This window comes from Microtus pennsylvanicus, chromosome 13, assembly GCF_037038515.1.
Source record: "Microtus pennsylvanicus isolate mMicPen1 chromosome 13, mMicPen1.hap1, whole genome shotgun sequence".
NCBI classification, from domain to species: Eukaryota; Metazoa; Chordata; class Mammalia; order Rodentia; family Cricetidae; genus Microtus; species Microtus pennsylvanicus.
This window is the reverse complement of record NC_134591.1, coordinates 50,337,333-50,358,955: the sequence shown is the minus strand read 5'-3', so window position 1 is coordinate 50,358,955 and position 21,623 is coordinate 50,337,333. Positions and strand designations below refer to the sequence as shown.

Below are 21,623 nucleotides of genomic sequence, written 5' to 3'. Positions count from 1 at the left end.
CTGGGTGCTTTGGCCTTCTGTTTATGTCCCCTGCCCAACAAATTACAACTGGTTTTTCGAGAAAGGGTTTCTCTGTGTAGCCCTGACTGCCTTGGAACCCACTATATAGACAGACCCGCGTTCTCAGAGATCCGCCTGCCTCTGCTTCCCCAGTGCTGGGATTAAGGGTGTGAGCCACCATGCCCTGTTTGAGAAATATTTTTAAATTTGCTAAACTATCTATCCTAGGCGGCGTGACTAAATGTTTGGTAGAATGACCCCTTCCCCGGTCACTGGCAGGATGAATTTTCAGTCGTTCTGGATAGATGCTATTTGTTGCCCCTAATCCCAGGAGACTAATATTTGTTGTCCGCTTAAATGTGATTACTAATTTCTCGGTTCCCAAACGATTCGTAGAGCAGTCCCCGTCTTGCTCAGCATTTTTTTTTTAAAGAAATGTCTTTTGAGGAGTTTATTTATTTATTTGAATTTTTTTTTTTTTGGTTTTTCGAGACAGGATTTCTCTGTGGTTTTGGAGCCTGTCCTGGAACTAGCTCTTGTAGACCAGGCTGGTCTCGAACTCACAGAGATCCGCCTGCCTCTGCCTCCCGAGTGCTGGGATTAAAGGCGTGCGCCACCACCGCCCGGCGTTTGCTCAGCATTTTATCATTCCAAGTAACTACTGGTGGGTATTGTAAACGCAGAGTAAAATACTTCAGTTCAGTGTACAGTCTTTTGCAGCATTCGTTTGCCAGATAACATTGTTAGACTCATGGATGGGAGTGAAAGCGAGACTTGGGCTATTTCGGGATTTCCAGACCACAGATGACAACAATTTTCTCAGGCCACCTTAAGACGAATTGAAAAGTCATTTCTTTCTTTGTTACTGCGTGGCAACAGTGGACTTTACGGTGAAAAGTTGCTGGGGTCCTACGGGCAGCAGGGAGGGCAGCCCCAAAGCTGTCATTGGAGTGGTCACGTGACTCTCAAGATGGCGACGGCCTAGGGTGTCTTCAGGAAGGGGCGGAGCCTGGACTATGTAGGCGGAGATTCGGATTAAAGCGGTGACCGGCGACTGCTCAGTTACTGTTTACCATGGAGGCGAACGGGCTGGGGTGAGTCTTCTGCTGCATGTGCTGTGGCTACCTTGCTTTCGGATTCCTGTCTTCCAATTCAGGGGAAATGTCCTTAAACTCTTATTTTTCTGGAGCGCTCCACTCTCCAAGTACGAATCCAAGTCACTGAGATTCCAAATCTTCCAGTCGTGGAACAGAACCTTCCCCGCTCCCTGCCCCGCCTCCCCGCCCGCTCACATCTCCATTCCAGGGATTACTTTACGGGACTGCGTCCCAGGACGTTCCGAGCGAGGTGACTCAGAACTTCTAACTAGCACCTGGGACCATCCACTCTGATCCTCGCTCTCGGTTTGGGGGATCGCCCTGCTTCACAATTGGGCCACTCGCGGCCCGGTCCTCGAGATTAACTTCTTTTCCCCAAACTCTCCTTACTGAATTTTCATTCCACGACCTTCCCATCCCTCCAGTTTGGGAAAGCTGGACAAACGTGTAGAGAGAGGCCCCAGTGGGGCCCCCCTCCTGGTCTTGTGCGCCAACTGATAGTGGAGGCAGAATGGGTGGGGAGCCATGGTTTGCAAGCGGACCTGGAGGCGGCCGATAGCGGTGCCTGACTGAACCCGCCTTCCCCAAATCCCAATCTATCTTAATGACATTTACTCCACCTAATCTCCAGACGCAAGAATTTTCCGGAGCTGAAGAACGACACGTTCTTGAGAGCAGCGTGGGGAGAGGAAACAGAATACACTCCTGTTTGGTGCATGCGACAAGCAGGCCGATACTTACCAGGTCAGGGGCAAAGCTATGGTCTAGATAAAACCGGAAATTCTAGAAGGCGAAGTTCTTCAGGGGACCATGATAACTTTGGAAGACCTCGTGGTTGAGTCCTGTCCTCCCTCTCCTCTCACAGAGTTTAGGGAAACTAGGGCGAGCCAGGACTTCTTCAGCACCTGCCGCTCTCCTGAGGCTTGTTGTGAACTGACTCTACAGGTGAGGGCCGCCCAAGTGTGGGTGGGATTCATGCGCTCAGTGTGCCGCCTCTCTAACCTCTTGTTATTCCCTACAGCCACTAAGAAGGTTCCCTCTAGATGCTGCCATCATCTTCTCTGACATCCTTGTTGTGCCCCAGGTACTCAATCCTGATCATGGAAGGTGACTTAAAAAAAAAAAAAAGGAAAGGAAAGGACTCCTTGGAAATCTGTCTTGTCAGATTCAAGATAAGTACATAACCGGTAGAGGAAAACACTAAGAAATGGAGTTTGCCGGGGCTTTTTATTCTTTTACTTCTTATCACATGGGTTGAAACAACCCTTCCCTCTGCAGTTCCAGGTTATGAACCCAGATATTTTATCCCCTTAAGGCACTGGGCATGGAGGTAACCATGGTACCTGGCAAAGGACCCAGCTTCCCAGAGCCATTGAGAGAAGAGCGGGACCTAGAGCGCCTACGGGATCCAGCAGCAGTGGCCGCGGAGTTGGGCTATGTGTTCCAAGCCATCACCCTTACTCGACAACAGCTGGCTGGACGTGTGCCACTAATTGGCTTTGCTGGTGCTCCGGTAATTCTGCACAGGGCATGGGCTGGAACACGAAGAGGTCATCCTGGCAGGTCTGGTCGTGACAAGGGATTCTATGCTGTGACATCTTTGTGCCCTGCAGTGGACCCTGATGACATACATGGTGGAGGGTGGCAGTTCAAGCACCATGGCTCAGGCCAAGCGATGGCTGTACCAAAGACCGCAGGCCAGTCACAAGCTGCTTGGCATACTCACTGATGCCCTGGTCCCCTATCTAATAGGACAAGTGGCTGCTGGTGCTCAGGTGAGTCTCTAGGGACAAGTAGGCTGCAGCTTGGTCTGCCAGGACCCAAAGCAATGGCTTCCTAAAGTGGAGAAAGCAGGGACTTACTGTTCCTCCAGTGATCTGACTGCAGTATCTAAGTGGTTCTCAATCTTCTTAATGCTGTGACCCTTTAGTAGAGTTCATGTTAGGGTGACCCCCCCAACCATAAATTTTTTTGCTACTTCATTGCTATAAATTTCTTAGTGTTATGAATCATCATATCTAATATGGGACCCCTGTTAAAAGAAAGGGTCATTCAGCCTCAAAGGGGCCGTGACCCACAGGTTGAGAACCACTGAGATTTTAAGCCCTGAAACGACCCAGTACTTAAAGGTCTGAGTATTTGGAGATTGAAGCTGCTGTTAGGATCTGGAGAAGGCAAAACTGCTTCTTCTTCTGTCTCTGCCTCCCAAGTGCTGGGATTAAATGAGTCTGCTACCACTGCCTTGCTGTTTTCTTTCTTTGTTGTTTTTTGAGACCGGGTTTCTCTGTGTAGCCCTGGAGATCCCAGAAGTCACTCTGTAGACCAGGCTGGCCTTAAACACAGAGATCTTGCCTGCACTTGCTTCCTAAGTGCTGGGATTAAAGGCATGTGCCACCACCACCTGGCGTCTTTCTTTCAGGGCAAAACTTTTTTTTTTAATATTTATTTATTTATTAGGTATACAACATTCTGTCTGTCTGTATGTTTGCAGGCCAGAAGAGGGCACCAGATGTCGTTACAGATGGCTGTGAGCCACCATGTGGTTGCTGGGAATTGAACTCAGGACTCCTGGAAGAGCAGGCAGTGCTCTTAACCACTGAGCCATCTTACCAGCCCCCAGGGCAAAACTTTTTGAATTAACACCAAGCTCCTAGCCTCAGAATAGATCAGGGTTTAAAGTCACCGAGGGACAATTATGGCTTAGCCTGTATGTGGGCCGGAGGTGCTTCCTCTTTGTGTGTCATGCATTCACTTTTCTTATCATCTGTCTATAGGCACTGCAGCTCTTTGAGTCCCATGCAGGACATCTTGGCCCAGAGCTCTTCGGCAAGTTTGCACTGCCCTACATCCGTGATGTGGCTAAGCGAGTGAAGGCTGGGCTGCAGGAGGCAGGTCTGGCACCAGTACCCATGGTGAGGACTGGGGCAGGTTTAGTGAAGTACTTTCAGGGCTAAGTCCTGCATGGACTGAAGTCACCACTGGAGGGTAGCAGAAGCACAGCCAAGAAAGGCAGCAGGCACAGCAAGGCAGTGTCAGAGCTTTGCTCTTTTCTCCAGATCATCTTTGCTAAGGATGGCCATTTTGCCCTGGAAGAGCTGGCCCAGGCTGGCTATGAGGTAGTTGGACTTGACTGGACAGTGGCACCAAAGAAAGCCCGGTGAGTGATGGAGGAGTGGGCACTTGAGGCTGAGGTAGAGGGGACCATCCCCAAATGTGCAGTGACAAGGATGTGACAATGGCTCTGTTTCCAGGGAGCGTGTGGGGAAGATGGTGACCTTGCAGGGGAATCTGGATCCTTGTGCCTTGTATGCATCTGAGGTAATTACTGGGCCTAGCATGTATGTATACGGTTTTCTCTGTGCACTGTGCAATGGCTGAGTGATCACAGGGGTATGGTTTACTATACCTATTTTTCCTCTCCTCTATCCTATACACACCTAAGAAAGCAAGAAATGAAAACAAATTAGTTTTTGTGGCTGTTGTCTGTCTCCTCCTCTCACCCTTGGAGCAGAGGACCCAACCCAGAGCCTTGTGCTTGTCGGGCTACCACACCTTCCCTTTTTGAGACAGAGGCTGGCCTCAAACTCACTGCATAACTTAGGTTGGCTTTGGACTCATTTTCCTGCCTCCACCTCCTAATGTTTTAAGATTATGGATAGCTCTCATGTGTATGTTTTTGGTAAACTTATTGTGTGTTTGGGTATATGTATGTCATGGTGCCTGTGTGGAGGCTAGAGGACAACACGTAGAATCAGTTATCTTCTTCTGACTTTATGTGGGTCCCAGGGATTGAACTCATGTCATCAGGGTTGCTAGCCAGCACCCTACCTGCTGAGTCATCTCCCGGGCCCCCTCATTTGTATGTTCTTAATGTCCGATGCATGTGAGGTCCCTGATAAGTTTTGTTAAATTAATGACAGTGACCCTGTGGAAGTGCTCCTGCATGTGTGTGCACTACTGTTATGTCAGGGAGGCTACAGCCTTGCTGACCTCCTAGACAGTGCCCTTTTGGTCCTCTAGGAAGAGATTGGTCGACTGGTACAGCAGATGCTGGATGAATTTGGGCCACAACGCTACATTGCCAACCTAGGGCACGGGCTGTACCCTGACATGGACCCAGAACATGTAGGAGCCTTTGTGGATGCTGTGCACAAACATTCACGTCTACTTCGACAGAATTAAGTGTATGCCTTTCCTTTCTGCTTGAGGACCAACCAACACGGATTGTTTCCAGGAGAATAAAACTTAAAGAGCTGGAGTCTAACATGTCCCTTTGTTTGTAAAAGTTTGTGATCTTATCTTCAGTCCCCTTCCCTTCCCTTCCTCTTACACACACACACACACACACACACACACACACACACACACACACACACACACACAATGTAGACCAGGTTGGCCTCAAAACTCAGAGATCCACCTACCTGTCTCTCAAGTGCTGGGATTAAAGATGTGTGTCACACCAGGCCAGCCTCCTTTGTTCCTTTTCGCTAAGCCTCCTCTGCATCTTCTTCCACAAGTCTCAGGGCTCAGTGTCAGTGAGATGCCCTACCGCATTAACACCAGGCTCACACTACCATTGTGCTGTCAGCCACCCAAGCCCAAGAGTGACATGATATTTGGTACACCTTTCCAGGTAGTTGGGGCTATGACATATATAAACAAAAAAGGGCACCGAAGTGGCTAAAACACTTTGGAGTTCAGGAGAGGGAGATGGAGTCTGGGTAGACAGGAGTTAGGGAGACTAGCTTTGATACCATATTATGGGAGAGTATAAAGACCCACAGCTAGGTTGCTTAGGACTGGAGCCAAGGTATGATGGTCTCGGAAGCCAAAGGATCCTCTGACACTTTAGCTCACTGTGTGCTATTTTTTGAGCATGCCTGCTGATTGTCTCAGAATCTTGGGATCCTGCTTATCATGTGACATTAGGACGTGACTGTTTGATTCCTGGGACAAGGTTCTGAGGCCTTAGAGCCATGAAGATGGGTGTGATGTCCATTTCTGTACATCTCTAGGCCCAACCAGACCCCTGTCCCATCAAAGGAGAGACGGGCCTCATTTACTGATAGAACACAATTTCTGCTTTAGAAAAATGATCTTTTCTGTGATCCATGATTTATTCTTAGAAAAGCACTGAGTTCACATACTTGCTAAAAAAGGGCAATCATGATACAGAAATGGGAGTGGCTTTTCCTTTTTTTTTTTTTGCCAACCCATTGGGCTGAGACAGTGTAGGGGCCCTTGGCTGGACAGTAACACATTAGTAGCCACAAACAGCAAATACAACTTACTGGTCAGTTTGGAATAAAAAAGATAACATGTAGTTTTCCAAAGAAAAATAAAGTAAATCAGACAGAAAGGTCCTTAGTTTGCCCTCTAGCTACACCACCCCTTCCCTATCAAACCCCACCCAACTCAGGAACTAAGACAAAACAGTAAACACTCAAGACACCTGTATCCAAAGGATTCTGAATGCCCTTGCTACCTCCTGTAATTGCAGGCAAGTATAGGGGTCATGAAGTAGTAGGAACAGGACGCACTGGAGGTCAGCGTGGGCTGACGGGGGTTACCCACTAGGATTAGAAGTTAGGAAGGGCAACACTGAAGGAATACCAGCCTCAGCCTCCACATTAGCTACCGATGGAACTAGGATGGACGCAGGCAGAGGAAGTTTGAGGTAGAGTAGGAGGAAGAGAACAGTGGAGTGAAAGTGGCCAATCTTAACGGCAGAGGGACACTAGTGCTTAGAAACTTGTTTGCTGAGAGAAGGTAAATAGAGGAGGCACAGAGATGGGTAACGATGTTCAGCTAGCAAGAGACTAAGGAATGGGCAAGAGAGAACTGGCAGGAAGAAGGCACACTCATGCAGATCCCCAAGCATGAAGACACTGACAGACTACATGTAGAGACCATTCACGTAAAGACATATCATGGTCAGCAGGCATACAGTCAGACACAAAAATGTTTATACACAGGTACCCGTGTGTGCCTAGATACACATAGACCCTAAACATGGAGGTGTGAGTACAGTTAACACTTAGGTGGGCATTATCACGCGCGCAGACACACACACACGCAAATGAAACAGCAAACAAACCCACAGTCTAGCACATGTCACATAATTTACACAGAACTGACAGGCATGCACATGTGTAACTCTGTACACAGACATGTTCTTATCCATACAGATATACACACGGACAAATTTGGAGATGGAAGCAGATTCTCTAACATAAAGGTGACCAGAGCAGATGTACTGTCTGAGCTCAGTGGCTTCCTAGACCTTTGTCTTCTCCCTGCACTTGTTATTCAGGTGTTCACCAGGCTCCTGGAGTGTGAGGCAGAGGCAGGAACTTCAGTGTTGTCACAGCTCTGTGAGACAAACGTCTAAGCCCAGTCTTGACCTCTGCCCCTCAATGACTATTAGTTGTCAACAGTAGGCTAGCTGTCCTATCTGCAGGCCACAGTTTCTGCACAGACAAGACATGGATTTTAACTGTCCATTTTTCTCCCTGCTGCCCCCACTTACCCACTGCCAGTAGCACATATTTTGTATGGGAAACCTGAGAAATGGTTGTGAGTCTCCTCAGAAGACAAGCCTATCATCCCACCCACAGATACTTTAAGTGCCCATCAGATCAGAGTCAGAATTATAAATAGTTACAGCTTTACACTGCTTGACAACACATATACTATAGTATTTACAGTACCATAAATGCTTCTGTTTCTCTGGTTAAGCAATCCCTGAGACGGAACAGTGTTCTGTGTTTGCCAAGGGAGAGGTGCCAATGGTCAGGACACGCAGGATATAGGGGCGTGAGGTGACATGTTGTGGGGGCATCTGATCGGTCTGCAGGGCCCAGCTCCTCCAGGAACAGTGAGTGGGGCTGGAGTGAGAAGCTTGCCAAGGCAGGAATACTGTTTAAACTTGGACTCTCCCCATCCTTAGGTCTGTGGTACTTTTGGCTCAGCCACAAGTGCTCAGAGTCCTCTCAGGGTAGACAGATGTTTCAGAGTCCATGTCCTGATCTGGGAGCCCAGGCTGCCCTGGCAGCAAACTATCTATTTTCTCAGCCAAAGCGCTCTCGAACCAGCAGCATCAGCTTCTTCTTGCCTTTGTAAATCTGTTTGAGGTTGTCAATGAATTGGGCAAATTGCAAGTGACCATCCTGGGGCAGTAGGAAGGTCTCCCGAGCCTTGCTCAGAAACTCAATGAACTCTCCATAATGGCGGGGACTGATGTGTGTCAGACGGGAGTGTGTGGTGTTGATATAGGCATTGATGGTAGCATCCAGTAGCTGGCGCAGTGGAGCTTTGTCTGTCGACATGAGCTTTCCAGAGCTGCGGCGACCTGGGATGCCTGCCAGGCCTGGTGCAGTCACTGTGCACCTACGCAGGATATCGGAAAGCACTGTGGCACAGTGCACACTCTTCACCACCAGGGGGATGAGAGCGGCCAGTTCGTTCTTGCCCAGAGAGTGGCTAAGGGCACAAGCCCAAAGCACATCATTGATGGCTGGATGGGTGTCCTGGTTGTAGGCCAGGTTAAGATGGCTCATGGCCAACGAGGCCAGCTTGAAGGCACGCAGCGGGTAGCCACGGAGCTCCATGTAGCGGGCAATAGTGAACAGCTGTGAATGAGTCATGCCCCCAGCAGCAGCATCAATGGCAATCTGGTAGGCTGCCTCAAAGGCAATGTGGTCTTTCTCACAGAGTGTAAGAGCTGATAAGGCACAGCTCTGCGGATCCTTCATAGCACACTGCAGGGCCAGCGTGCGAGCACAGCTAGCCAGTTCCTCCCGCTGTGGGTAGTCAAGACTGAGACGTAGGATAGTGGTGTGGGATACGGCTGTGGCAGCCACAATACTTGTAGCCTCAGTCGGGGTGAAGAGGGTGTACCAGCTCTGCAAGATGCTCACCAGGGCCCGAACACCTGTCAGGGAGAACCTGAGCTCAGCAGTGGCTACTCAATCTCAATCCAAGTCTGCCCAGATTACCATTTGGGGTCTGAACTTGGCCTGCAGAGACGAGTTCTCCCTCCTCCTCAGCAGCCTTGAGATGGTCTGAGGCAAACCAGAGCAAGGGGAGCATCCCAGATGGCCAGACCCTGTTTGGGGTCTCTTCCCATCCCTTCCGTCCTAGACCAAAGAGCTGAAGGTCTCTGCTGTACCCTCAGCCCTTCATAAAGATGAACCTACAGAGTCCCAGGTTTGCCTGCCTCAAGGCAGGATCCTAGGTTTTCCTGGGAGCTCTAGCTACAGTGGGCATCTAGGGAGAGTCTTGTACTGGAGCTTTGGGTTCTAGAATGGGTCCCAAGCCTCCAAATTGTCTGTAATTTTCCAGAAGCATAGACAGAGACTGGGACCAAACCACTGGGCCCACTCCCTCTCAAGGGAGCACATGGGGAATGGTGCTGAAATGTATTCTCTCAAACATTTCCCTAACCACAGGGGGACCAAAGTGCTGCTGGCATCAGGATATGGTCCCAGCAGTGAGGGCTTAGGCTGGCTGAACTGAGGCCATCTTCTCCTAGCAGCACATCCTCTCTCAGGCTGCCAGGAACAGAAATATGACAGCTCTAAGGATTCACTGTTCTGTACGAAAAGTCGGGCCTTGAAACTCCCCAAGAGAAAGAAGGAGGTAGGAGACTCACCCACTTCTGTAGCACAAGTAACCAACCATCGAACCATCTCTCGGCGCCTCCAGTTAAGGGTTGATAAGGTCATCCGCATTACCTAGACACGAGAGGCATTTCTAGGGGGCCAAGCCTAACAATTGGGAGCTTCTCCTCTCTTCTCCTTCATTCTTTCTTGCAAAGGACATTTTTTTGTTTGCCCGAGACAGGGTCTCATGTAGCCCAGGCTGGCCTGCTACTCTCCATAGTCTTGAACTTAAAATCGTTCTGCCTCTACTTAGAGATGTATCCCACCATGCCCAGTTTATGAAATATTAGGGGTTGAACCCAGGGTCATGCTGCATGTAGTTAAGTACTCTACCAAATGAGATACATTTCCGGCCCAACAGCAAATATTTTTCATTATTTAAATAGTGATCTTTCTCTCTATGTGGATATGTTTAATTTCTTCCCATCCCACTCACTAGACATGAGGCTTCACTCATGACTGACAATATATAAGACTCTTATCATACCTTGACTGACTTGGAGGAAGAGGGAAGTAGAGAAGATGGGAACCCTCTGGTTCCTAAAGCTAGTCTACTTCTGGCCTTAACTTCCAAATGGAGGCCAACTTTATGGAGTCCTTACCTTCTGTCTACCCTAGAACTTGTACTCTGGAAGATGGAAAAAACCAGACATGGCTACGTTCAGTCCCCTTGGAATATCTTCTGCCAACTGTCACTAGGCCAGAAACCTACAGCTGGGACACTGTCTCATACCCATACCTGTAAGCCCAGCTCCAGGGCCACATTAAGCAGAGTGCCGTCTGTGCTGCTGTCCGTGGGAGTAGCAATCTTGAATGCATCTTGAGCCAGTTTGAAGATGAGGGAGGAAGAATGGATGTGCTTCTGTATTGCTTCCAGAATAGTTCGTAGCCTCAGAGTATCTCCTGTAGTCAGCAGAAAGATAGGGGCAGGGTTCATTCGCGAGTTTCCCTAGACAGTAAACTGTTCACAACAGGCACTAGTTGAACGTCGCTAATTTACCCAATGCTTCTGAATGCTACCATCCCTTCTGGCTGGTGAAGATCCCTCTGTTAGATCTTTCTGCTCCTAGACAGTCACATGAATTCACCTTGCCCATCTTTTTTCTAAAAGTTATTTTATTTTGTATATATTGGTGTTTTACCTGAATATATAGACCTGTGTACTGTATATGTTCCTAGTACCCACAGAGGTCAGAAGAGGGCCTTCAGTTCCCTGCAACTGGAATTACAAGAAGTTGTGAGCTGCCATATGGGTGCTGAGAATTGAACCCAGGTCCTCTGGAAGAGCAGCCAGTGCTCTTCCACTGAACCATCTCTCCAGCCTCTCATCTTTCCCATATAATATTTGGTGACCCAATTGAAATATTAACTGAAGTTCATACTTTAAAGTACATTGTCTCTGTGTTACACAGTTTAGGTAAGCACATAATTACAATGTCATTCTGGCTACTTTCACTGCCCTAAAAACTCCTATGCTCATCAAACCTGTCCCCATTTCTCCTTAACATCACACAATTGGAATCACAGAGCATGTAGCATTTTCAGACTGACTTCTTGCAATGTGAAATACACAACTGAGGTTCTTGTATGTGGGGCTTATTCTGTTTTATTGCTAGATAACATTTCATTATATGGATATGTCACAATTTATCATTTTAAACATTTTGAAGAATATTTTGATTGTCTTGGGGGCAAGGATGAATGATATATAAATATTCCTGTACAGGTTTAGGTATGTATATGTTTTTGACTCATTTGGATAATATCTAGGAACAAGACTACTGGAACATATGTTAAAACTACATAGCTTTGTGAAACACATACATACAGACAGGGTCTCACTATGTAGGTCTGGCTGTTGCAGAACTCACTCTGTAGACCACTCTGTAGCTTTGGAGCCTGTCCTGGAACTAGCTCTTGTAGACCAGGCTGGCCTCGAACTCACAGAGATTCACCTGCCTCTGCCTCCCAACTGCTGGGATTAAAGGCATACACTACCACTGCCCAGCATTTACTCAGTTTTTAAATTGGACTGTCAATTTTTTTTTAGACAGAGTCTTATGTATTCCAGGCTGGCCTTTAATTTATGTAGCAGAGTCTGACCTTGAACTCCTGATTCTCTTTCCTTCCCCTCTTGAGTACGGTGCAGAAGTGTACTGCAATGCCTGGTCTATTCAGTGCTGGGGATCAAACTTAGGACTTCAAACATGTTAGGCATATACTCTACCAACTGGGTGACATCATTAGCTTCTTGTGAATTTAAGAATTCTTTGTGCCAGGTAGTGGATGGCACACACCTTTATTCCCAGCACTCAGGAGGCAGAAAAGTGGATCTCTGCGAGTTTGAGGCCAGCCTGGTCTATAGAGTGAGTCCCAGGAAAGCCAAGGTTGTTACACAGAGAAACCCTGTCTTGAAAAACAAAACCAGAAATAAACAAAAAAGAATTCTTTGTATATTTGGGATATAAGGTCTTTTTTGTTTGTTTTTTTGACAGAGTTTCTCTGAGTTAGCCCTATTTTGGACTCAATTCCTGGAGAGAAAACATCTGCTACATTCACTTCCCATAGCTACATTTGGGTTTGTCAGGCTCTCCCAAAATCCATCCATGGCAGCTACTTGAGATGAATATCAGTTTTTTTAAAGCCAGAATAAAATGATATGGAGCAGAATCCAAGTAATACCTACTTCCAATCACACAGAACTCGGGTAACCCACTTAGTGTCTATATGTAAGAATGTACACTGGGTTGGAAACACAGTTATAGTCAAGACTGTACTTGATCTGAGGGACTTTGAACTGGATGATCTTAACCCTTTCTGCATCAGACTGGGACAACTCCCCTGTCTTACTGACAGGGTTCTACAGTTACAGCCAAAATATTAAATTGATGTCACAAAATAAATCTTATTTGTGGCCATAACTTTAGATGGCTGAAGAAACAAACTTCCATGCTGCAGATATATCATTTCTCTGAGTTTATCTTTCAAAACATCCACAGAGGGGACACTCATGGGGCTGGAGAGACGGCTTGTCTGTTAAGAGCACTTGCTGCTCTCTCATGAGGACCCAAGCTGGCATACCAGTACCCGTATAAGACACCTTACAAAGCTTGTAATTACAGCTCTCTGGGACAGGAGCCTCTTCTGGTCTCTGAAGGCATTCCTACCAAAGATATTTTTAATTAAAAATAAAAAGACATCTTAAACGTCCAGTTTCCTGGACAAAATGCTCAGGGTCCATGGCAGCGGGGTTTATTGCAGCTCCCTGTCTAGAGTTCTCTTTACTTCTCTTTGGGATCAAGCCCACAGAGCTCCATGAGCTCACAGGGTCACAATCATTCTGGACTCCACCCTTAGGCCAAGTGTGGTAGGAAAATCACACCATCTGATTTTGTGTGGAGATTTATAGCTCTGTCTTAGTCTCCATTACATCTTCCAATAGTCCTGGGAGCTGACAGATCACTGACAATGATCTCTGTTTTATAGATTGCAAAACTGAGGTTGGAAAAAAATAAACTGATTTTATTAGCTGGAAGATTACATCTAGAAGTTAACTTAAAGATCATTTGATTCTGAAGTTAATCCCAGCACTTGGGCAGTAGAGACAGGTATATCGCAGTGAGTTCAAGGCTAGCTTGGTCTACAGAGTGAGTTCCAGGACAGCCAGGGCTACACAGAGAAACCCTGTCTCAAAAAACAAGCAAGCAAAATAATAATAAACAAAAATTATTTAATTATGGTGCTGGAGAGATAGGTTTTGGTTAAGAGGACATCCTGTTCTTGCAGAGAACCCAAGGTCAGTTCCTAGCACCCATGTCAGAGGACTCAGAAGCACCTATGACTCCAGCTCTAAGGAGATCAGAAACTGCTGATCTCAATGGACACTGACACTCATGTACACAGACACATAATATGAAATAATATTTAAACATTTAAAAATCATTTGATTCTATATGTTCAGGGTTTTACAATTAGTAACTAAGGCAAAATTCTGGTCTGAACCCAGGTGCTCTTTCTCACGAGCAGTCAACATGAAGATCTCCACTGCTCTTGTCACCACAGAAAACATGGCTTCTCTTTTTTGGAAGACTATGGACCCTGGGTGGGTAGGCACAGTGGGGAGGCTGGAGTCTAATGTCTACCTGTACTTACCTTTGGCAGCAGTCAGCATGGTAGAGGCCAGTTCACACTGCTGTGATTCCAAGTGTCCAAGTGTGAACCAGCGAGGGTAACGGCTGGGCACCACAGACACCATGTGATGAGGGTGGGAAGTGTCGCCTGCAGAAGATGAGTTTTCTAGAACAGGTAACCTAGAAGACCCAGGAAGCACCATAAGCTTCATTTAGACTCTGGTCATTGTGAGCACCTTTAGGGAAGTTTGTTTTCTGCTGGGGAGGAACTGGTCAGGGAAAGACAGGCTGAGAGCTTTGAAGTTTTAAACCTACAGTATATAAGGCAGGAGCCTGAGCACTTGGAAACCTCAAGCTGAACAGTTCTCATTGTAAAGAGGTTTGACCAGCATGTAGAGTACCATAGGGTTATCTTGATGAGCATAAGAAACACATGCCAAAGAATTTCCCTTTTAGCTAAGGAGTTCTCTAAGTTTAGCTAAGGAGTTCTCTAAGTCTTATGGCCTAACTAAAATTCTTCCTCTGTGTGGTCTGCTACATCCCAGAAATCTATATTCATAAACCAAGGATCCTACACTAGGTTGAAAACAAGATTCTCATAGAGCATTGTTTCTAGGTCTTGGGGTATACTGCTTCTCCCACACTCTCTGGAGACCTATACCTGGACCCATGACTGAAAGGAGATATGGAAGGACATAAATCCCTCCTCAGGCTGCCCAAGTGGCTCCAATACCTCAGGGGCCTGCTCAGACAATCTACCGTGAATATGGGTAGAGGGCCAGTATTTCATGAATAACGACTCCTGGATCCTAAATCATATGGACATACCTCAGCTGCTCCAAGGAAGGCTTGGTGTCAGGGAACAGACGAAGAGGAAAGGGGAGTAGGATAAGCAAAGAGAGAGGGCACTGAACACATCTGCACTGGTGGAGACTAACAGGCTGGACATGGGCTACCCACCTCATGGCTCGTAAGGCTAACTTATAGGACAGGTCTGGATCATGAGGCAGCAGAGCGGAGAACAAATACTTGGCAAAGGTGTGCATAGGGACACTCTCCCGGTGGATAACTTCTCCTAGACCGCTGAAGGGGCCTCCTGAGGAAGAAGATGAGTCAGCCAGCTATTATTTACTTGTTTATTTATTTTTGGTTTTTCAAGATAGAGTTTCTCTGTGTAGCCCTAGTAGTTGTGGAACTTGCTCTGTAAACCAGGCTGACCTCAAACTCAAGAGATCCCCCTGCCTCTGCCCCCCAAGTGCTGGAAATAAAGGTGTGGGCTGTTACCACCCAGTTTACTTACTTATTTTTGTATACTTATATCAACCTAGACTTAGGATCCCAGGAACCTATCTGAGTTTGTTTGCTAAACATAAGAATCTTCATTATTCTTTAGTGTCATAAATATTTCCAGAACTGTGCTTTGTTAGAGAACGGGGCCCAGAGTCACAGTCAAAGGTTTTGTGACTGAAGCTCCTTTTCTTCTTACCTTCAAGCAGTAAGATACACTGCTTCCGCAAAGTCTGTACTAGCTCCTCATCCAGCTGAAGCTCCTGGAGTTGGCTTAGGAGCTGCTCCTCATTACGGCACACCTTGTCCTGTGCATAGAGGCCTTCAGGCATGACCCTCTGTTGACCCATGCCCATCAGAGCAACTTCCAGAGCCAATGACAGGTATGACTCACTGCTGTTTGGGCAGCCTGAAGCCACAGGTACATGTTGGTACACAGGTAGTCTGCTTTCATTCATATCTGAGGGCAACAGGCATACCAGGTTCTTAGGACAGGTCTAGTGGGTTCTTCTGTGCATCTACCCGTTCCACTCTGGGATAGCAGTTGCTTAATAGTTATCATAAAGCTAAGTCAGAACCTCAAAGTCGTAAGAAAAATACACTGAAAAAAGATTCACAAAAAGAATCACAAAGATTCCTACATTAACACATGAATTTGCTAGGCTAGTCAGGGAAGCATAAAGTGTTATCTTTTGCCAGGGCACTATATAATCTCATAATTATTTTTGTGTCTGTTTCTGTTATGTCAGTGCGAGTACTTTAAGGGAATGAGACCATCTCATTATCCTGTTTCTCAGGGGCCGACACTGGAAGAGCAGTGTATGTTAATGGTAAACAAACCAAGTGCAACTTCAGGTTTTTCACGCTATAAATGTCATTGTGTACATGAAAGTGACTAAAGATGTGGACTTCCTATGCAGGAAATTAGAAGGGCAATCAGGGCCTGCCCTAGCTTGGCTTCGGTTAACTCTTACATCTCTACCTAGAGACACCTGACTCCACCCAGTTTAACTCTTACTTTGGTAACACTTGCATGATATATTATGATTTTAAATGCTCCACTCAAAATCTGAGGAAGTGAGCACTGGTTAAAGAGCCAGCGTCTTAGTTGGGTGTGCTGGCATATACTCTTGTCTTAGCCTCTCAGGACAGTGGTGAGATGATGGCTTGAGTGCATGAGTTCGGAACCAGCATGGGGAATAAAAAGGAGAATATGGGAGAGTGTGGAGGGAAGAAAGGGAAGGGAAAATCATATAATTATAATCTCAGAAACAAAATAAATAAACAAAAAGATCTTGATTTTCTTCTTCCCCCCTTTTTCTATTAAGTAGCTTTTTTTTTTTGGTTTTTTCGAGGCAGGGTTTCTCTGTAGCTTTGGAGCCTGTCCTGGAACTAGCTCTTGTAGACCAGGTTGGCCTCGAACTCACAGAGATCCGCCTGCCTCTGCCTCCTGAGTGCTGGGATTAAAGGCGTGCGCCACCACCGCCCAGCTATTAAGTAGCTTTGAAGACAAGAAAGCAACATGTAATGCGGGATCACAGGAAGATTAGTCATAATTTCTGCTTGCAAGCAGCCGAGAGTGCGGTAAGGATGTTTGCAGACTGTAATGCAATGGACTAATACTAAAGTAAATGTGAATAAACACAGTGATAGCACAAAGGAAAGAAGAAGCAATCGTGAACTAGCCTAGCTATTGTGGGTCAGTTAGGCGATTCTTCCCCACACTGGGAAAACTGGTACAAAGCCACCAGGAGGGAAAGTGTTAAAAAGAAAATCATAGTACTGCTAGGCAGCTTGTTAGATGTTGGCAGGCTTAAAGACCACTGGGAACTGACTCCTTCATAATCAGCAGCTATAAAATGAGGGTCTGAAACTTCAGGATTTTGATTACTAGTCAAAAGAACTGGATCTGGGACTGGAGAGATGGCCTAGCAGTGAGGAGCTTTCACTGCTTTTCCAGAGGAAGTGGCTTCACATCCTAGCACTCATGTCAAGTGGCTCACAACCACTTGTGCCTCTAGTTCCAGGGCAACCGATGCCTCTTTAAAAAAGAAAAAAAGAAAAAGGAGTTGGGAGGGGGTGATCTGAGTCTATGCCTGGCCCTCAGTGGGGAAATGACATTTTATTCTGCAGGAGAAAAACTGCTATTTAGCTGTAGGCTTTCTGGTGAAGAATAAAGAGTTATCATTGCCTTTTTTCTAAACACCTGGATAGGAAGGTGCCCTCAAGACAGATCTGATGTGATTTGTCCTTCTGTATATGTGTTGCTTTTATTGGTTAATGAATAAATCTGTTTTGGCCAATGGTTTAGCAGACTAAAGTCAGGTGGGGAATCCAAACAGAGATAAATATATATAGAGTAGGCAGAGTCAGAGAGACTCCATGTAGCTACCAAAGGAGAAGGATGGGATGCCGGAACCTTATTGGTAGGTTACAGCCTTGTGGTAATACACAGATTAATAGAAATAGGTTAATTTAAGATGTAAGAGCTAGCTAGGAGTATGCCTAAGCTACTGGCCAGCAGTGTTGTAATTAATGTAGTTTCTGTGTGACTATTCCCATTTGGGTGGCCGGGAAACAAAGGCACAGTCTGTTTACACATAGCAGTTTTAGAAGTAGTATAAAGCCTACCTAAAATTGTAGCTCTCTCTAGTCATTGTTCCCTCTCTGAGGGTGTTCTGCTGTGCAATGGGCCCTCTAGCCACTGTCCACTCTCCCTTTGAGAGTGGACCACTTTACCTGTAAGAGAGTCCAATGATCTTTTATACTACACTCTATGTGTCTTATCTCTCTCTCTCTCTCTTTTTTAATTTGCTTGCTTTTGAGACAGGGTCTCACTATGTAGCCTTGGTTGACCTGGAACTTGCTATATGTAGCCTCCTGCCATTGCCTTCTGAGTGCTGGGATTAAAGGTGTGTTCCACCATACTCAGTCTTGTCTAAATTCTTTCAACAGAGATCATGAGGATTGGGGAACCAAGGGGAAACTAGAACAAGATCCTGCTCATGGAATTATATGATTTCAAAGATGGATACTTTGTTGTTTATTGAAGTGTGTGTGTGTGTATTTTACACTGTGTGGTCCAGGCTGCTTTTTCTGTTGTAATCCTCTTGCTTCAGCCTCCTGAGTGCTGAGATTACAGGCTTGAGCCACTATACCTGGACTTTTTGTTTTTAATGACATGACCCAGGTTAGCTCTGAAACTGACTTAGCCTCCTGATATACACACTATTGCTGGAAGTTCTATTCTATTTCCAGACTGCTCTGACTTTGGTCTCTGATTCCTTAAATTTCTCTGGCTCTTCTTTTTCCCCTAAGGAAGCTAGTAAGATAAAGGCAGAAAGCAGGACACGCATGGCCGGACCACAGAGTTTGGCAGGGAGAAGGCTGCCGTGGGCAGTCCTGGCTTGTCTCAGGCTGACTCCTGTACCTGACATTTCCATGTAGCTGTCATCATTCAGGCGGCAGGCTTCAGTCAAAGTGAGAAACAGGCAGCCAATGGGATCCAGGGGATGGCCCACCCAACCCTCCAGGTTTGTGATTGTTGTGGTTCCTCTCTGCAACAGTTCTGGAAATAAGCAGGTTCCAAGTGTTAGACAGACAGACGTGGGAATTGCACTTTTCTTCTGCTTTGGTTTCCTAATCAGTATCATTCAAGCCTTGACCAGAAAGTCAAAGAAAAGCTTCCCTTATTGTCATGTTTTTGCTTGATTGGCCTGATTACAAGCTCACCAGCCAGCTCTAATTTAGACTGATTGCTGGCAGTGTATATATGGAGACAGCTTCACAGTTTCAAAAACATCTTCTCCAGTCTTAATGGGCCTTCCACCTGCCCTGTGAAAGGCAGACATCATTGTCCCTATTTTACAAATAATAAAGCTGGGATTCACAGGAATAGCGTGAGGCATGCCACTTAGCAGGTAGATTACTTAGAATTCTCAAGCCCATGGTCCTGAATGAAAATTAGGTTCTGGGTCGTTTTATCTCCCAAGGATCCTTACCACCCTCAGATCCCAACATGTTAGAGGATTCCTAATCACTATACCTTTCTTCTGGTGTTTGTAGATCTCTAGCTGCCGCTGCTGCTGCAACCTCAGAGTATTAATGATGGCCACCGTGAGTCTGAGAGCCTCTTTTGGATACCCATGAGATCGCAGCGCATCAACCCGAGCACAGGCTGTAGGCACATGCTCTACCAGGCAGGAAGAAAATATTTTGGTTGAGTTCAAATCAGGAAAGCCCATGTTTGACAGACAAAGAGAGTCTATATTCAGTCTAGTTTCTCAGATTCAACTTGGCATCACTTTGTAACAGGAACTGTGTTTTTATCTTTAAGAATATGAAATTTATATATGTGGCTAGAGATAGCCTGAAAAGGTAGAACACAGAGACCTCTGGCCTCTGATTCCCGAGTGTGCCACCATGCCCAGTTTCTTTCTTCTTCCTGAGACAGGATTTCTCTCTGTGGCCCTGGCTTTACTGGAACTCCCTCCATAGACAAGGCTGGCCTTGAACTCAGAGAGATCCGCCAGCCTCTGCTTCCCGAGTGCTAGGATTAAAAGTGTGCATCATCACACCCAGCATAATTAACTTCTTAAAGTAGGGGAATGATCCTAGCAAGTCTTTCATTTTACTTTATCATTTACTCCAGAACTAAAATTAAAAATTATACAAATAACTGGGACTGGGAAGTGGAAGCAGGAAGATCACTGGGCTTGTTGGCTAGCCAGTCTAACTGAATTGGTAAGCTCCAGGTTTAGGGACAGACTCTCTCAAAATATAAGGTGGAAAGAGATTGAGGAAGACGCCTGATGTCCACTTCTGTCCTTTACATGCACAGCTACACATCTGAATACATGAACACACACACGAACATGCACACACATAAAATAATGCACATTTAAAGATATAAATAAGCAAAAATACAAAATAAAATAACTACTCTTTACAGTTTCATGTATATTTATCCAGAGTTTTCAATTTTTAAAACAAATTTGGTATAATTATTGTTTTGCAGCTTAATAGTACATCATAAAAATTTTTCTGTGGCATTAAATATGCTTATATAACGTTCAATATAAATACATGTCATTCTACTGACTGTGTTCATCTACTGATTAATCAAATTGGACAAAGAAGTAGTTCCCAATTCCCATCTGTACATTATTTATTTATGTACTGTAATGAACCCCTTAGCCTGCTTGCTTGCTTGATTTATCTGTCTGTCTGTCTGTCCGTTCGTCCATCTGTCTAGCGAGCTGGTTTTTTTTTGTTTTTATTTATTTATTTATTTATTTTTTTGCGAGCTGGGTTTTGAAACAGAGTCTCACTCTAACTGATCTAGAGTGTAACCCTAACTGATCTAGAACTTGCTACATAGACCATACTTTCATTAAACTCACAGAGATCCACCTGCCTCTGCCTTCTAAATTCTGAGGTTAAGATATATATCACCACACCAGGCTCCTAAGTTGTATTTTAAAGTAAATGTTCTCTAATAAAATTAAAGACAAACTGACTGTAAACCAGACAACTATTGCAGAAGTTTAAACTAGATGAAACAGCTCTATCTTATTATAAAGGAGACTAGGAAGATGAGACAGAGAAAAGGAAGACAGCCTGGTGGTGAACACAGACTTCATCCACATTACCAGTACAGTACAGAGTAACTGGTTTCAAACATATTATTATTTTTTATGTGTGTGTGTTCATGTGTGTGTACATGCATGATCATATATGTGGAGCCCAGAGAACAATCTTGGGTGTTACTCCTCCGGCATTAACCACCTCTTAAAAATTTTACATGTTATTTATTATTATTGTGTGTGCCTGTGAGTGTGAGTGCAAGCATGTGTATGCTGCAGACTGCATGTGGAAATCAAAGGATAAATTTCAGGAGTGGGTTCTCTCCTTCCACTATAGGTTCCAGCAATCAAACTCAGGTCATCAGCTTGTACAGCAAACACTTTTACTCACAGAGTCATTTTGCTGTATTTTTGTTTTGGGGGTGGTGGTGGTGTGGGGTTCGAGACAAGGTTTCTTTTGTTGATTTTTAAAAAATGTTTTGAGACAGGGTTTCTTTGTGCAGCTTTGGAGGCTGTCCTGGAACTCGCTCTGTAGACCAGACTGGCAGAGATCTTCCTGCCTCTGCTTTCTGAGTGCTGGGATTAAAGGTGTGTGCCACCATCAACCAGCGCTGACTATGTTTTTAAAGACAAGGTCTTTCACTGGCCTGTAACTAGCCATTAACACTAGGCTAGCCTGGCTAGCAAGCTTTGGGGATGTGCTGTCTCTGCCTTCCCGGTACTGGGACTGTAAGTACACACTACAATGCCTGGATTATTTTATATGGGCTCTGGGGATCAAACTCTGATGCTTACTGACCTGCTACATCCTCAGTTCCCATAGTGCTTTTCAAGCAGAACATAACTTCAGAGCAGGAT

At 45.7% G+C, this 21,623-nt stretch overlaps 2 protein-coding genes across 2 annotated transcripts in view; one reads left to right on the top strand and one right to left on the bottom strand.

Moving 5' to 3' along the window:
• Window positions 1-970: 970 nt before the first annotated feature.
• Urod (uroporphyrinogen decarboxylase) lies at window positions 971-5,563 on the top strand. The gene is made up of 10 exons (XM_075945892.1): window positions 971-1,094; window positions 1,729-1,841; window positions 1,963-2,042; window positions 2,119-2,181; window positions 2,413-2,610; window positions 2,711-2,872; window positions 3,872-4,009; window positions 4,154-4,254; window positions 4,349-4,415; window positions 5,118-5,563. The coding sequence occupies exons 1-10, from the start codon at window positions 1,075-1,077 to the stop codon at window positions 5,277-5,279; spliced, it is 1,104 nt and encodes a 367-aa protein (XP_075802007.1). The 5' UTR covers window positions 971-1,074; the 3' UTR covers window positions 5,280-5,563.
• Window positions 5,564-6,181: 618 nt separating this feature from the next.
• The window catches only part of Zswim5 (zinc finger SWIM-type containing 5), a 110,074-nt gene continuing 94,632 nt past the window's right edge, over window positions 6,182-21,623 (bottom strand). The window contains exons 7-14 of the mRNA XM_075945494.1: window positions 19,226-19,372; window positions 18,611-18,748; window positions 15,380-15,640; window positions 14,854-14,989; window positions 13,916-14,073; window positions 10,503-10,666; window positions 9,754-9,835; window positions 6,182-9,033 (exon numbers count right to left, since the gene is read on the bottom strand). Of these exons, the coding sequence (XP_075801609.1) occupies window positions 8,171-9,033; window positions 9,754-9,835; window positions 10,503-10,666; window positions 13,916-14,073; window positions 14,854-14,989; window positions 15,380-15,640; window positions 18,611-18,748; window positions 19,226-19,372 (1,949 nt within the window). The 3' untranslated portion in view covers window positions 6,182-8,170. The remainder of the gene's footprint in view (window positions 9,034-9,753; window positions 9,836-10,502; window positions 10,667-13,915; window positions 14,074-14,853; window positions 14,990-15,379; window positions 15,641-18,610; window positions 18,749-19,225; window positions 19,373-21,623) is intronic.

What these genes read in the sequence shown, in the direction of transcription:
- Urod (XM_075945892.1), top strand. Translation starts at nt 1,075, where the DNA reads ATGGAGGCGAACGGGCTGGG. An exon ending in AGCAGGCCGATACTTACCAG is followed by an intron (nt 1,842 to 1,962) that starts GTCAGGGGCAAA and finishes CTCCTCTCACAG; the next exon opens with AGTTTAGGGAAACTAGGGCG. An exon ending in GTTGTGAACTGACTCTACAG is followed by an intron (nt 2,043 to 2,118) that starts GTGAGGGCCGCC and finishes TATTCCCTACAG; the next exon opens with CCACTAAGAAGGTTCCCTCT.